Genomic DNA, 16,710 nt, shown 5'->3' on the forward strand with positions numbered 1-16,710 from the left:
CATCCTACAGTGCACTGGACAGACCCCTATGAGACAGAATTATCCAGTCCAAAATGTCAATAGTGCTTGAGTTGAGAAATCTTGGAACTTTTTCTTTTTAATTTTTTTAAAATTTATTATTTATTTATACATTTATTTATTTTATTTATTTATTTTTGGCTGCTCTGGGTCTTCGTTGCTGGGTGCGGGCTTTCTCTAGTTGCGGCGAGCGGGGGCCGCTCTTCATTGTGGTGCACAGGCTTCTCATTGTGGTGGCTTCTCCTGTTGCAGAGCATGGGCTCTAGGCGTGCAGGCTCAGCAGTTGTGGCTCGCGGGCTGTAGAGCACAGGCTCAGTAGTTGCGGAGCACAGGCTTAGTTGCTCCGCGGCATGTGGGATCTTCCCAGACCGGGGCTCGAACCCGTGTCCCCTGCATTGGCAGGCGGATTCTTAACCGCTGTGCCACCAGGGAGGCCTAGAACTTTCTTAAATGGGGATTCTTCTTGCTGTGTTATGAACCAACATGAGGAACTGCTTTCTGAACATTATGAGGAAAGCAGAGTGATGCATGAAGTTGGAAAGGGGGTCTACAGTTACACGCAGGAGTAAAATGAGGCTCCAGATTACTGTGCTCTGCGACGTGGTAGCCACAAGCCAGCCACACGTGGCTATTGAAACTGAAAGTAATTAAAACCAAATAAAATTTTAAATTTGATTCCTCGATTGTAATAACCATGTCCCAAGTGCTCAGTAGCCACATGTGGCTAGTAGACAGCACAGATGTAGATCTGTTCCATCAGCACAGAAATTTCTATCAAATAGCACTGCTCATAAAGGATTCAGGAGAACCAGGCATCAGTGGGGCAATCCACAAGAGAAAAGTTAGAAACTAAGGATGTGCAGAGAGGAGGGTACAATGAGAGACAACAGGATACACCAGTGAGATGGTTAAGTAAGCACAAGGGCGGTCTATAACTAAATGCCAAAACAAGTCACAAATACACATGTATAATAACTGATCCACGCAACCCTCCCTCCCCCAAGGGTCATTCTTAAGCGCATAAAACTCGAGAACCCAGAAAAGGCAAGGAGAATCAGCAGCAGGCAGGCAGGGAAGGGCAAGCCACCGCTGGGGAGCGCTGTCCCTCTCTCTCCCTTCTTCCTGGCACAGTTTAGTTTAACTTGCGGTGCAAGGTTCCCAGCCCGACAGGTGGCCACGAGACAACTGTACCAACAGAGGAGTGTTTGCAGCGGCCTATCTTGCTTAAAGTCTTGAGGTCCTTGTAAAGGGAGTACGCATACTTGGTGACGAAGGGCAGACAGAAAAAGTGCAGGACCATTCGGGAGACCTGGAAAATCAAGTGCAAGTACCTCAGCTCCTTGAACTGCTCCTTGATGGTCCCATTGGTGAGCAGGACCACGGAGAAGCTGAGGAGCTCATAGGTGATGATCCACATGGTGTAGCACAGCAGCCCCGCGTAGTTGCTGATGTGGATGCAATAGAGGAACAAGGAGCTGACCAGGAGGGTGATGGTGGATAGGCAGATGTTGATGTGCTTCTTGTAGGTCGTGACCCAAGAGACTAGCTCAGACTTTGTCTCCTTGTAGATGCTGAAGTTGTCCTCGTAGCCGATGTATGCAACCTCGTTCACTTCAAAGATGAGGAACTGGATGGTGTTGAGGATACAGAAGATGCCCATCATGAAGGAGAACTTCTTGTCATTCATTTTATACTTGTTTTACCGGAGCATCGGCTGCAGAAAAAAAAAAAAATTGTGGAGACACCTAACAAGAGGGCAGTGCTAGCCCAGGACAAATCCTCAAGCCACTAGATGTAAATGGAAGAGCTAAGAGTAATAAGGGTATATAGACAGACAATGGGCTGGAAGTCAAGGGACACGGGCTCTGACCCTGCTCTGGCCTCACTAGCTACAGGTGAGCACATCACTGGGAAGTGAGGGCATCACTGGCCTGGAATAATCTTCAGGTAGCTCTGCTTTTCCAGCGGCAGCCATGCTTTAAGGTGGCACAAAGGGTACTCCTGTTGGTGTCAGGCTTGTGGGAATTAGGAAGTTCCTGTATCTGGAATAATGGTAGAGTCAGTTCTGGGCTCCTACTGGGATATTCATGTCTCCGAAGAAACACATTTTCTCAGAAAACTAGCATGGCTCCTCAAGGGCCTAGAATCATCCCTGACCTTCCCCTCGGCCCCCTTTTCTTTCCTTCCAAGCCCTTAAAAATGTAATTTCCCTGAGTTACTCCCTGGGTCTGACCCAGAATTGTCCCAAGTCACAGGATTCAGCCAGCAGTGAATGGAATGGGGCAAGGTTTACGGATCCAAGGCTGACTATCTCGTTTGCCCAGGGTGAAGGTGCCACAACAATAAGCCAGGTCGTTCAGGCGACAATCCAGCAGGCAGACCCCCAGCTGCAACCTAGGTTAGACCTGAACTCTAGAGGCTGGCTCCAGCCAGGGTGGAGTTGCCTAGCTCCCTCGAAGACCTGTTGAAGGTATTTATGGCGGAGGGCCCAAGGCTGTGGTAGGGCGGGCCCTGGAGCAATCGTCCCTCCCAGATCATATCGCCTTCTTACTGGCTCCCGGTTTCGGAGAACTCCAGAGCAAAGCTGCCTCCTCTTCATTCCCCACACTGGCCAGCTACCACTGTGAGGGCAGAGAGAGGGGGAACAGTCACACACGAGGGGAACACGTGCAGGCCTCTGGTTGATGTGTTTCCGATGAGGGACAACCAGTTGGAAGTTCGGTATGGTTTCCTTCTAAGGTCACTGGACAGGGCTCCTCTTCAGTCCTGTCAGAGCACAGACAGGCTGCCATCCGCCTCCCTCCAGCCTTCTCCTCGCTCACTCTATCAATCCCAAATATTCTTTTTTTTTTTTTTGTCAGTAGCAATTGTTTTATTGCTATGGTAAAATATACATAACATAAATCTTACCATTTTAACCCTTTTTCAGTGTACCATTCAATGACGTTAAGTACATTCATACTGTTGTGCAAGCATCACCACCCCCCACCTCAACTTTTTCATATTCTCCAAGAAAAAACTCTGTACTCATCAGACACTAATTCTTCCTCCCTCGTCTCCCGCCAGCCTCTGTTAATTCTACTTTCTGTCTCTATAAATCTGACTACCTCTAAGTACCCCATATAAATTGAATCATACAGTATTTGTCTTTTTGTGTCTGGCTTACTTCACAGAATAATATTTTCTTTTCTTTTTTTAGGTTTAAAAAAGTTTTTTTATTGGAGTATAGTTGACTTACAATGTTGTGTTAGTTTCTGCTGTACAGAAAAGTACATCAGTTAGACATATATCCACTCTTTTTTAGATCCTATTCCCATATAGGTCATTACAGAGTATTGAGTAGAGTTCCCTGTGCTATACAGTAGGTCCTTATTAGTTATCTGTTTTATGTATAATAGCATGTATATGTCAATCCCAATCTCCCAGTTTATCCTTTCCCCCACCAGCATAGTATTTTCAAGGTTCAGCCCAAATATTTTTACACCTTATACCCCACTAACCTCCCAACTGTGACTCCACAGTTCAGTCCTTGAGACACAGACCTCTCACTGCACCCCAGGCCCTGAAGGGTCCCATGTGGGGTGGGAGAGGCAGTGTGCTGGCCGGTGGATAGCTGCACCGATACTTCCCTGTCTGCATCAACTAAACCTCGTCCCTACTCACAGAGCAGCTTCCAGAGCATTTAAGAAAAATCTTTCTTGCTCCTGTGGGGGCCATGGGTCAGAAAGGGGGCAAAGAAAGAGACAGAATTTCAGAGGAAAGAGAAAGAGTAGCTTTATTTCTTTGCCAGGCAAAGAGGGAACACAGTAGGCTAGGCCTCAAAAACTGTGGCTCTTCCCTGGGGAATAGGGAGAGGTCTTATAGACAGGGCTTGTGGTGGGAGGTAGGTGATAAGGATCAAGGCAGTGATGGGCTTGCATTCTTCTGATGGGTTGATGGTGAGGTAAGTAGGAGTCAGCATCATCAACCTTAAGGTTCCAACTCCTCTGGGGTCCACATGCTTGTGGGTAGCATACCATCATTAATAGTTACCTTCTCCCACCTGGAGGGGGTTTCAGTATCTGAAAAACAGCTCAAAGATATCTTTTTGTGACCTTATCTCAAGGCTGCACTATTGTTTCTCTTGACTGTTTGTTTCTCCCTTGTCTGGCATCCCCTCCCTTCCCTAAATAACAACTGCTTGAATCTGTCCATTGGAAGTTGGGGAAGGTAATGGAGGCTGAATGAAGGCTATTTCCAGTAATCAAAGAAATGAGGGACACAGAAAGGCTTTGTGCCGAGGAGCCCCGCAGGGCCCAGCTCAGTGTCACTGGCTGGATTATTTTAGTAAATTATATTCTCCACCCCCCCACCCCCTCACCACCCAACACCCACATGTGAAGCCTCTGATGTTGCTTCTCATAGAGGTGCAGCTTAGGATATGCCCACAGTGATTCTAGGATAACAGTGGTTTTGCCAGAACTCTTCTCCCTCTTTCTCTGACCACACCCAGCTGTTAAGGCCTACTAATAGCTGGCTGATTGCCCTTTTGTTTTCAGTACTGACATGGGGCATAAATTGCTCTATAGACCATCCAATCAAATTCAGTCTCCTTTGAAGTAATATTTCCAGAAGTCAGTGTTTGATGTTCGTTCTGACCCCAGGAGGGCTTCTTCCAATCGTTTCTTTCCCCACTTCTCTCCTGAAAACTAGCTAGCCTACAGTTTAGCCTGAATCTTCATGTGTGATCTACACATCTCCTCTCAATTGCCTTTTGCCACAACTGTCACTATTTAGAGCACCTTTAGGCTTGAACTTCTTTTTTTTTTTTTTTTTTTTTTTTTTTTTTTCGGTACGCGGGCCTCTCACTGTTGTGGCCTCTCCCGTTGCGGAGCACAGGCTCCGGACGCGCAGGCTCAGCGGCCATGGCTCACGGGCCCAGCCGCTCCGCGGCATATGGGATCCTCCCAGACCGGGGCACGAACCCGCGTCCCCTGCATCGGCAGGCGGACTCTCAACCACTGCGCCACCAGGGAGGCCCTAGGCTTGAACTTCTTGTTCTGTTATGTAAAGAAAACCAGTTCCTTTGGGGGAGAGATTGCAAATATCTGTTTTATGGCTTACTTCTCCCCTGCCTCAGCCAAAACCTCTGGTCCACGGCTCTGGCATTGGGGGAGGGGACAACTGTATGCTTCTGTCTTAGTGATACTCCTGCTTTAGGAGCTGAGTGCTCTGTGGGGAAGGGAAGACAGTAGTCTGGGGTCATCCTGGCTTGCCTCTCCTGTCATTGGAACCACTACCTTACAACCTGGGGCAAGGGCAATTGGAGCCCCAGTATTCTCAGTGGTGCCACACCTAAGGTAATGCCTCCATCCCATGAGTAGGGACTAGGCATCGGAAGGGAGCCGCACCTCTTAGCCTCAGCAACAGGTACCTGGGACACAAGGTGAGAAATGCCAATGTCTGGCTCCTCCTGGGAAGAAAACCCTGACTGGGGGATAAGGGAAAGGGAGCCCTGTGTTCTTGGCTGCACCAGTCTGGAGTAGAGTTTCTACGTGGCTGAGCTGGGAGAGGGGCAGAAAGAAGTGGTTTTGAAACCGTGTGACTCAGATTGGGACTTGAATCCAACCAAAACGCAGATTGGGACTTGAACCCATGGTCTTTTAACTGAGATCACACCTGGTCTCAAGACTTAATGAAGTTCAGGGACTTCCCTGGTGGAGCAGTGGTTAAGAAACCACCTGCTAATGCAGGGGACATGGGTTCGAGCCCTGGTCCATGAAGATCCCACATGCTTCAGAGCAACTAAGCCCATGCGCCACAACTACTGAGCCTGCGCTCTAGAGCCCGTGAGCCACAAATACTGAGCCCATGTGCCACAACTACTGAAGCCTGTGCACCTAGAGCTCTGCAACAAGAGAAGCCACTGCAATGAGAAGCCCACCCACCGCAACAAAGAGTAGCCCCTGCTCACTGCAATTAGACAAAGCCCGTGCACAGCAATGAAGACCCAACACAGCCAAAAATAAATAAATAAATAAATAAAATAAATAAATTTATATATTAAAAAAAAAAGATGACAATAGTGGGCTTCCCTGGTGGTGCAGTGGTTAAGAATCCGCCTTTCAGTGCAGGGGACACAGGTTCGATCCCTGGTGCAGGAAGATCCCACATGCCGCGGAGCACCTAGGCCTGTGTGCCACAACTACTGAGCCTGCACTCTAGAGCCCGTGAGCCACAACTACTGAAGCCCACGCAACTAAAGCCCATGCTCTGCAGCAAGAGAAGCCACCGCAATGAGAAACCCGTGCACCACAACGAAGAGTAGCCCCCGCTTGCCACAACTAGAGAAAGCCTGTGCGCAGGAACGAAGACCGAACGCGGCCAAAAATAAATAAAATAAAATAAATACATTTATTTAAAAAAAAAAGATGACAATACTACCTAAAGCGATCTACAGACTCAATGTAATCCCTATCAAAGTCCCAACAGGGGCTTCCCTGGTGGCGCAATGGTTGAGAGTCTGCCTGCCGATGCAGGGGACACGGGTTCATGCCCCGGTCTGGGAGGATCCCACATGCCGCAGAGCGGCTGGGCCCGTGAGCCATGGCCACTGGGCCTGCGCGTCCAGAGCCTATGCTCCGCAACGGGAGAGGCCACAGCAGTGAGAGGCCCAAGTACCGCAAAAAAAAAAAAAAAAAAAAGTCCCAACAGGATTTTTTTTAAGAAATAGAAAAATCCATCCTAAAATTCATATAAGATCTCAAGGGACCCCCAATGACCAAAACAATCTCAAAAAAGATGAACAAAGTTGAGCGTCTCACACTTCCTGGTTTCAAAATGTATTACAAAGCTATATTAATCAAACAGTGTGAACGTCTGGCATAAAGGCAGACATACAGACCAATAGGATAGAATAGAGAGCCCATAAATAAACTCTTGCATATATGGTGTTATGGACAAAATTGTGTCCCCTACCCCAACATCGATATGTCGAAGCCCTAACCCCCAATGTGACTGATGAGAGGGCCTTTAGGGAGGTCATAAAACTTAAATGTAGTCATAAGGGTGGGGTTCTAACCCAGTAGGATTGGTATCCTTATAAAAAAATGAAGAGATACCAGAGAGCTCACTCTGTCTCCCAACCTGTGTACAGAAGAAAGACCATACAATGACCAGAGAGAAGGTGGATATCTTTAAGCCAGGAAGAGAACTCTCACCAGAAACTGAATTTGCTGGCACCTTGATTATGTATTTCTAGCCTCTAGAACTGTGAGAAAATAAAAGTCTGTTTTTTAAGCCACCCAGTCTATGGTATTTTGTTATGGTAGCTTGAGCAGACTAATACATATGGTCAAATGATTTTCAGCAGGGTGACTAGACCATTCAATGGGGAAAAGGACAGTCCTTCCAACAAATGGTATTGGGAAAACTGGATATCCACACACAAAAGAAGGAAGTTAGACCCTTACCTTATACCATATACAAAAATTAACTTAAAATGAGTCAAAGGCTTAAATCTAACAGTTAAAACTATGAAACTAAGGGGAAAGCTTCATGACATTGGATTTGGCAGTGATATCTTGAATATGACACCAAAAGCATAGGGGAAAAAAAAGAAAAAATATATAAATTGGACCACACAAAAATGAAAAACTTCCATGTATAAAAGGACACATCAAGGGACTTCCCTGGTGGTCTAGTGGGTAAGACTCTGCGCTCCTAATGCAGGGGGCCTGGGTTCGATGCCTGGTCAGGGAACTAGATCTCGCATGCGTGCTGCAACTAAGAGTTCACATGCCACAACTAAGAAGCCCGCATGCCGCAACTAAGAGCCCACATGCTCCAACCAAAGATCCCGCATGCCGCAATGAAGATCCGGCATCCTGCATCTAAGACCCTTTGCAGCCTAAATAAATAAATAAATAAATAAATAAATAAATAAATTGTAAAAAAGGACACGTCAATAGAGTGGAAAGGCAACCCGTAGAACAGAAGAAATTATTTGCTAATCAGATATGTGATAAATAAGAATGTATAAAGAACTTCTATAACCCAACAACAGTAACACAAATAACCTGATTAAAAATGGGCAAAGGACTTCAGTGGACATTTCTCCAAAGAAGATATACAAGGACCAATTAACACATGAAAAGATTCTCAACATCACGAAACGTTAGGGAAATGCAACTTAAAAACAGAGTGAGATACCACCTCATACCCTTTAGGATGGTTACTATCAAAAAACCAAAATAATAAGTGCTGGGGAGGATGTGGAGAAATTAGAATCTTTGTGCACTGTTGGTGGAATGTAAAATAGTAGCTCTGTGGAGAAAAACAGTATGACAGTTCCTCTAAAAATTAAAAGTAGAATTATCATATTATCCAGCAACTCCACTTCTGAGTATATACCCACCAAAAGAATTGAAAGCAGAGATTCGAACAGATACTTGTACACCGACGTTCACAGCAGCACTAGTCACAATAGCCAAAAGTTGGAAACGACCCAAATGCCCATCAATGAATGAACGGATAAATAAAAGGTGGTGTGTTCATATAATGGAATATTACCCAGCCTTAAAAAGGAAGAAAATTCTGACCCATGCTACAACACGGATGAAACTTGAGGACAACCATAGTCACAGCAGCATTATTCACAATACCCAAAAGGTAGAAGCAACCTGAATGTCCACCAACAGATGAATGGAATATATATATATATATATAATATATATAATATATATATTCCAATATATATATTATATATATAATATACATATTCATATATATATAATGGAATACTATTCGGCCATAAAAAATAATGAAGTTTTGTCATTTGCAGCAGCATGGGTGGAACTGGAGGGTATTATGCTTAGTGAAATCAGTCAGACAGAGAAAGACAAATACTGTATGTTTTCACTTATATATGGAATCTAAAAAATAAGACAAACTAGTGAATAAAACAAAAAAATGGGCAAAAGATTTGAACAGACACCTTACCAAAAAAGATATAAGAATGCTAAATAAGCACATGAAAAGATGCTCAACATCATTTGTTATTAAAGAAATGAAAGTTAAAACCACAATGAGATGCCACTATATACTCACTCTCTCTTCTCTCTCTCTCTCTCTCTCTCTTTATATATATATATATATATATATATATATTAGAATGGCTAAAATGAAAAACGTATTGTCTATACGAAGTACTGGCAAGGATGTGAAGGAATTGGAATTCTCATACACTGGGAGTATAAAATGGTACATCCCCTCTGGAAAAAAGCTTGCTAGTTTCTTAAAAAGTAAAAATGGTATTTACTCAAGATAAATGAAATCATAAATCCACACAAAGCCTTGTACACAATTGCTTATAGTGTTCTTATTCATAATTGCCCCAAACTACAAATCACTCTATGTCTTTCAGTGGGCAAGTGGATAAACAATCTGTGGTACATTCATGCCATGGCATACTACTCAGCAATAAAGAATGAACTATCAACATACATAATGACATGGGTGAATCTTTAAGGTCTTAGGCTGAGCAAAAGAAGCCAGGCAAAGAAAAATAAAGATTATGTACTGTATGATGCCATTTATGTAAAATTCTACAAAATGCAAACTAATATATAGGGACAGCAAATCAGTACCTTGTGATGGCGGGGGGGTGTGGTGCAAGAAGGGGCAGGAGACAGGGATTAGGAAGAAACTTTTGGGGGTGATACATGTATTCATCAATTCAATTACGGTGATGGTTTCACTGGGATATACTAGTGTCAAAACTCACCAAATTATATTCTTTAAACATGTGCTGTTTACTGTATGTCAATTATACCTCAAGAAAGCTATTAAGTAAACAAACACTTAACATAATGTCTAATGTTTGAAGTAGAGGTTTGCTCGGTTTGTCTTCCATTCTGGCTTAAACTGCTTCTGACAATTTCTGAACCTGAATTCAAAGTGAAGTTTGTTGTTATGTGATAGTGTGTAATCTTGTGCTGTCTTTTGTGGTTGGCTAATTGATTCATAAACATGATTTAGTTTCTCCCACTAAACTGAAAAATCCTCAAGGTCAGGCCTCATATCTTATACTTTTCTGTATCCTCCTGCAGTGTCCAGCACAGTGACTGACAGAAAAGTTTAACAAATACCTTTTGATTAACCACAAGTGTCTTTTGTGCTCCTTGAAAAATCTGGGGGGTGGGGAGTCAAGACAGAAAATGAAGTATGATTTTTCTCTATTTTTATTATTTTACTTATCTGGAATATAGTATAGAGGACGTAGGGAGAAAAACCATAACACAAAGCGACCTCAAGGCCCCAACACTATTCTTTGTGCTATAACACTCAGATATAAATACAGGTTTGCCTGTCGCTGGGTTACATCAGAGAGCTGTGGGTTGAAGGCTGATGAAGATATACCAAGATGAAAGGATTGCCAGACTGCAATTCAGTTTGATTTCATTCCTCACCCTCTTCGTTTTGACCAATAAGGAGGTAATGACAAGACAAGGGAAGAGGAACTCAAAGAGTGCTTGATAATAAAATGTCCTTTAGCTAAACATCCTTAATGAGCAGCGTGTTCCAGTTGTGACTATAATCACTTTTCTCTCCGTATCCCCCCAAAAGTGTGGCAGTAGAGTCTCTGCTTGCTGAAAAGTGAAAGAGATGGAAACTGAACTACCATGAGAACCTGGGAGATCTGCCTATCACGGAAAAGGGCCAACGTCATTGACTATAGTGGCCGGTGGGTAAAGTGTATTATCTTTGATTTCCGCCGTGGGAATTCTCCACGGCCTGTAGAAATACGTCTGTTGTAGGACATGATATTGCCCTGGCTTTGATTTTTGTAGATCATGTAGGCATAGGTGATGACAAAGTACATCCAAAAACAGTGCACCAATATACGGGACACCAAACCAAACCAGCGCATGATTCTGACCTCTCCAATGTTAGAATCATCATTGGTAAGTGTTTGTACTACAATGTTTACAGTTTCATAGAAAAAGATCCAGATGATGTAGATCACCAGGCCCTTGTACATATGGGCGTATACTGAGAATAGGAGCAAGAAGCAGATGATGATGGTGATGAATGATAGGAAGAAGACGATAGTCAAACTCCAGCAGATCATGAACTGTTTTATCAGGATACTTGTACTCTTGGTCTGTGGGGTAAGCTCAGTGCAATTGCTTCTCCTTAAGTACTTCTGTTCGAAGATGAGGTACAAGTCGATGGCCATGATGGTAAAGACCCCTGATAACACAGAGCCCGTTTTGGCGGTCATCCCACAACGGTGCTGCCGTCTCATGCTGAGACCTCCTGTGAAGACAAATAATATGGGGGAGAATTCTGATTCCTGCCAATGTGGTAAATTACCAGGGTTTCTACCTCCTTCCCCAAATTCACTTGGAGAAACAATAGAGAGAAATATGGAAACCAGGCAATAACAGCTTTGAGAAAGACAGAAGACTGTTTAAAATTAATTGGGAGTGTGAGTGGGGAGGAGGGAGATGCAGTCTGGGCCTTGGTGGCAGTGAGCAGATAAATCGGAGAAGTTGCTCTCAATGCCGGCTCCACATTACAGTCACTGTAAGTCAGTACCCCACACCAATTAGAACATTCTCTGGGTAGGACCCAGGTATCAGTATTTTTAAAAACCTCCCTGTGATTTTCATATGTAGGCAGTATTGAAAAACACTGAATAGAAAAAGTTAGTTTACATATTTTAAAATTTTGTTTATTTATTTTTGGCTGCAGGCTTCTCTAGTTGAGGCACGTGGGCTTAGTTACAGTATGTGGGATCTTAGTTCCCAGACCTGGGCCCCCTGCATTGGGAGAGTGGAGTCTTAACCACTGGACTGCCAGGGAAGTCCCAGAAAAAGTTAGTTTAAATTATGCTCTTATCTCTTCCAGCATTGCTTTGGGCAACCATTGCTGCCCCCTGATGGGGAAAATTGGCCGCATTATCCAGGCATTGAGTGCAGGTATCTCAGGAAAAAATCAGGGTAGCGCAATGGCCCTGCTGGGGTGAGTTGATGAAAACAATTAGGCTTTGAGCAATCACTCCTCCACTACATACGAAAACTTAAGGAATACAGTGAAAGGCGTACTTTAAGGGAAATTTAGAAACTTAGAATAGAATAGCCTTATCATGGAAAAAGAAAAGGCAATAATGAACTAAGCATTCAACCCAAGAAGTAAGGGGGAAAAAAAAACCAACGATAAGAACAAAAAAAAAAAAAAAGGAGGGAGAAAATAAATACAAGAACAGAAATCAATAAAAAGGAAGAAAAGATAAAACAGAGGGACTTCTGATTGCTAAGGTTATTGGGGCCAACTTGCTGCAAAAAAAAACCCCAACAACTAAAAACTGCTGTATAAAATAGTTTTTAAATATTCTTGAAAGCACAGAAGAGCTGACAAGATAAGAGGTAGGAGACCAAAGACTATTGGAATTCAGGAATTGGGACCGGTAAGCAAACATGAAAGTCAAATTTGCTCCGAGGGTATTTGCCAATCTGGGCAAGCTTGAATTTCATTATGAGAACTCTGTAAGGTAAGGAGGAATGAAATTAAAGCTCAGGGTCCACCAAGGTGGGGAGTCTATTTTTTAAAAATTAATTAATTAATTAATTTAGGCTGTGTTGTGTCTTCATTGCCGTGCGTGGGCTTTCTCTAGTTGTGGCGAGTGGGGGCCGCTCTTCGTGGTGGTGCACAGGCTTCTCATTGTGGTGGCTTCCCTTGTTGCGGAGCACAGGCTCTAGAGAGCAGGCTCAGTAGTTGTGGCTTGCCGGCTTAGTTGCTCCACAGCATGTGGGATCTTCCCGGACCAGGGATCAAACCCATGTCCCCTGCATTGGCAGGCAGATTCCCAACCACTGAGCCACCAGGGAAGTCCTGGTGGGGAGTCTATTAGAAGGCCTTCCCTGTATTAGTCATGGCCCCAAAGGTCTATGATTAGAGTAAAGGGGAATCAGAAGTAAACCTGCCCCCACATCTTGTCCCAAGAGACCCCAAGGAAAGTGAACTTAGTACTACACTGAACATATGCAGGGGGGCGGGGGGAATCTCTCCTTGAGACATTGTAACCATAGCTAACCTTTTTATAGATTTGTAGCCCAAATTACATGAAGTATTCAAAAAAACTTTTAAGTCATAAATCTAGTTTAAAGTAGTCCTAAACTGAAGTGTCTCTAAGTGCCTGGCAGAAGCAAACTCAGACCCTCTCTGGAAGGATACATCTTTGTGCTGGTCCTCAAAGTATCACCATCAGTAATTTTTCAGGGACAATGACTAGTACATAGTGAAAAATAACTGAGCATACAAGGAACAAGGAACTGAGAGAACCAGCAGAAATAACAGAACTGCAAAAACACCACATTATTAAACAATTATGATTAGGACTTTTTTTGAATTATTTAAAATTTTTATTTTATTTTTAATTTTGGTAAAATACACATAACATAAAACCTACCATCTTAACCATTTTAAAGTATAAATATTTTATACGTACAATAGTCATCCTAGTCGCTAACAGTGAGGACATTAGAATTAGAGAAGTTAATTTATTTTGCCTAAAGCTGTACATCTGGTCAGTAGCAAAATCAGGATTTGAACTCACACCTGCCTGGCTCTAAAACCAGTCTTAACACTCAACCCACTTGTGCCTTATCTGCCTCAGAGATTTGTGAGCTCAGAGAGCTCAGAGACTCTATTTATCCCACAGCTCCTAACAAAGGGCCTTGCCTAGAAAAGAGCCTTGATTAGAGCAGACCCTTTACTAGCTTCCTTCTGCTTATTCTTTTTTTTTAAATATTTATTTATATATTTGGCTGCATTGGATCTTTGTCGCTGCATGCAGGCTTTCTCTAGTTGCGGTGAGCGGGGGCTGCTCTTAGTTGCAGTGCGCAGGCTTCTCATTGCGGTGGCTTCTCTTGTTGCAGAGCACGGGCTCTAGGTGCATGGGCTTCAGTAGCTGTGGCACACAGGCTCAATAGTTGTGGCTCGTGGGCTCTAGAGCACAGGCTCAGCAGTTGTGGCACACGGGCCTAGTTGCTCCGCGGCATGTGGGATCTTCCCGGACCAGGGCTTGAACCCATGTCCCCTGCGTTTGCAGCTGGATTCCCAACCACTGCTCCACCAGGGAAGTCCCTCCTTCTGCTTATTCTTAAATGTTAATCTTCCTCAGTGCACAAACCAAGACGCTCTTCTTACTTTATACTCTCTTCCTAGGTAACATCATTTATTCCTGTGGTTCAGTTGCCATCTACACACTGATGACTCCCAAATCCAGTCCAGTCTTCTACTTGGAGATCCAAACCTGCACACTAAACTCTTCTGCCTCCATTTGGGAACTCTCTTTGGACTGCTCAAGCTCAATATGTTCCAAACTGAGCTTACAATTTCTCCCACCCCACCCTCATCTGCTGCTACGACCTGCTGATATTTCAGTAAATATCAGCGTCCACCTGCCCATTTCCCCATGTACCTGCCCTTCTCTCCTCCCCTACATTCAAAAACACTATGTTCCATCTACCCTTCCTCCCACGTATCTCTTGAATCAGTCATTGTTTTTACCATCTCCACTGACACCACCATAGTCCAATCACCACCATTTCTCCTCTGTGATTAACACTACTTATGCAGTTGTACGCTTTTTTTTTTTTTTGCCGTACGCGGGCCTCTCACCGTTGTGGCCCTTCCCGCTGCGGAGCACAGGCTCCAGGCATGAAGGCTCAGCGGCCATGGCTCACGGGCCCAGCCGCTCCGCGGCATGCGGGATATTCCCAGACCGGGGCACGAACCCACGTCCCCTGCATCGACAGGCGGACCCTCAACCACTGCGCCACCAGGGAAGCCCGCAGTTGTAGTCTTGATATAATCATGCATGGTGACCCAGCCACGTTGGGAGTTTGGGAGGAAAGGCAGTGCTTATGTGTGTATGGGATAAGAAGTCCTCACTATCATGATGGGAAGTCAGTAGAGAATGTCTAAAAATGATTAATCAAGAAATAGCAGTATAAGTATGTAATTTAGAGATAAAGAGGTACATAGGAGGGGAAATAGAAGAATTGATGTGGTTGCCTGTGGGAAGTATGACTAGGGGTGAGGGGAGTACAGAGGACTGAAGTTTTTATTATAAGCCTTTAAGTATTATTACTACACTTATATAATTTTAATAAAAATAAATTTATGAAAATATAGTTGTTCCATGAATTCCTAATAAATCCAGATCATTAAATAAATCCCACTGGCTCCCTTTTGGCTGGTGTAACTTTAATACAATATGTTCATAACCCCAGAAATGGTTTGCTGGCCTCATGGAAGCACGGTTTGCTGGATAACTCTGTTGTAGTCTGAACCAAGAGCTAAAAATGTTACCATGGAAAGTAGTTGGTGATAGTGCAAAGTCTTTTCTGTTTATTTATTTTTTTATTTATTTGTTTGTTTGTTTGTTTTTGGCTGTGTTGGGTCTTTGCTGCTGCGTGTGAGCTTTCTCTAGTTGCAGCAAGAGGGGGCTATACTTTGTTGAAGTGCGCGGGCTTCTCATTGCGGTGGCTTCTCTTGTTGTGGAGCACGGGCTCTAGGCACGCGGGCTTCAGTAGTTGCAGCACGTGGGCTCTGTAGTTGTGGCATACGGGCTCTAAGGCACGTGGAATCTTCCTGGACCAGGGATTGAGCCCGTGTCCCCTGCATTGGCAGGCAGATTCTTAACCACTGCACCACCAGGGAAGTCTGTCTTTTCGTTTATTTATGAAATTTTCTGAAAATGATACATCCTTTCAACTACTACACAACTAGAAGAGATTCTGATTCCATCTTTGAATAGTTACAACATTTTAAATGGTTTTTAAGTTAAAGATATCTCTACATAGATTTTTAAATAAACTATACTAGAAAAATAAAAAAACTTAAAATAACAGAATATTGTAAAAGAAAGAGTTAATTTTTATTCTTCCACTTCACTTTAACATCATCCTTTTTGAACTCAGTAGAAGTGTGTAATGTTTATTTTTAAATATTCTGTTTTTTGGGACTTCCCTGGTGGTCCAGTGGTTAAGAATCCACCTTCCAATGCAGGGGACACGGGTTCAATCCATAGTCAGGGAACTAAGAACCCACATGCCGCGGGGCAGCTAAGCCCGAGTGCCTCAACTACTGAGCCTGTGCACCACAACTAGAGAGCCCGCACGCCACAACTACTGAGCCCGCGCACTCTGGAGCCCATGCGCCACGACTAGAGAAGCCTGCACGCCGCAACAGAGAAGAACCGGTGCCCCACAACGAAGACCCGGAGCAGCCAGAAAAAAAAAAATTCTGTTTTTTAGGCCCTGAACTAAGCTTTTATCTTACTTGAGCAGGTCTCATTTGACAATCTGCAGATCAGTCTAGTCCTTTCTGAGTGGGGCTATATTTAGGGCATCGTCATGTGTCTTTGTTTTTTGTGTTTTTTTTTTTTCGGTACACTGGCCTCTCGTGGCCTCTCCCGTTGCGGAGCACAGGCTCCGGACGCACAGGCTCAGCGGCCATGGCTCACGGGCCCAGCCACTCCGCGGCATGTGGGATCTTCCCGGACCGGGGCACGGACCCGTGTCCCCTGCATCAGCAGGCGGACTCTCAACCACTGCACCACCAGGGAAGCCCTTTGTTTTGTTTTTTTGACAACGCTGCGCGGCTTGCGAGATCTTAGTTTCCCGCCGACCAGGAATTGAA

General features: G+C 44.1%; 2 protein-coding genes across 2 annotated transcripts; both read right to left on the reverse strand.

Moving 5' to 3' along the window:
• Positions 1-1,150: 1,150 nt before the first annotated feature.
• Positions 1,151-1,705, reverse strand: TMEM217B (transmembrane protein 217B; the record flags this gene model as incomplete). The annotated part of the gene is made up of 1 exon (XM_082638889.1): positions 1,151-1,705. The coding sequence occupies one exon, from the start codon at positions 1,703-1,705 to the stop codon at positions 1,151-1,153; it is 555 nt and encodes a 184-aa protein (XP_082495015.1).
• A 9,024-nt stretch (positions 1,706-10,729) lies between these two features.
• Positions 10,730-11,305, reverse strand: TMEM217 (transmembrane protein 217; the record flags this gene model as incomplete). Its single annotated transcript, XM_082638941.1, has 1 exon — positions 10,730-11,305. The coding sequence occupies one exon, from the start codon at positions 11,303-11,305 to the stop codon at positions 10,730-10,732; it is 576 nt and encodes a 191-aa protein (XP_082495067.1).
• Between the last annotated feature and the right edge of the window lie 5,405 nt (positions 11,306-16,710).

Source organism: Mesoplodon mirus (genome assembly GCF_964341445.2).
Source record: "Mesoplodon mirus genome assembly, chromosome: 12".
In the NCBI taxonomy this organism is placed as follows: domain Eukaryota; kingdom Metazoa; phylum Chordata; class Mammalia; order Artiodactyla; family Ziphiidae; genus Mesoplodon; species Mesoplodon mirus.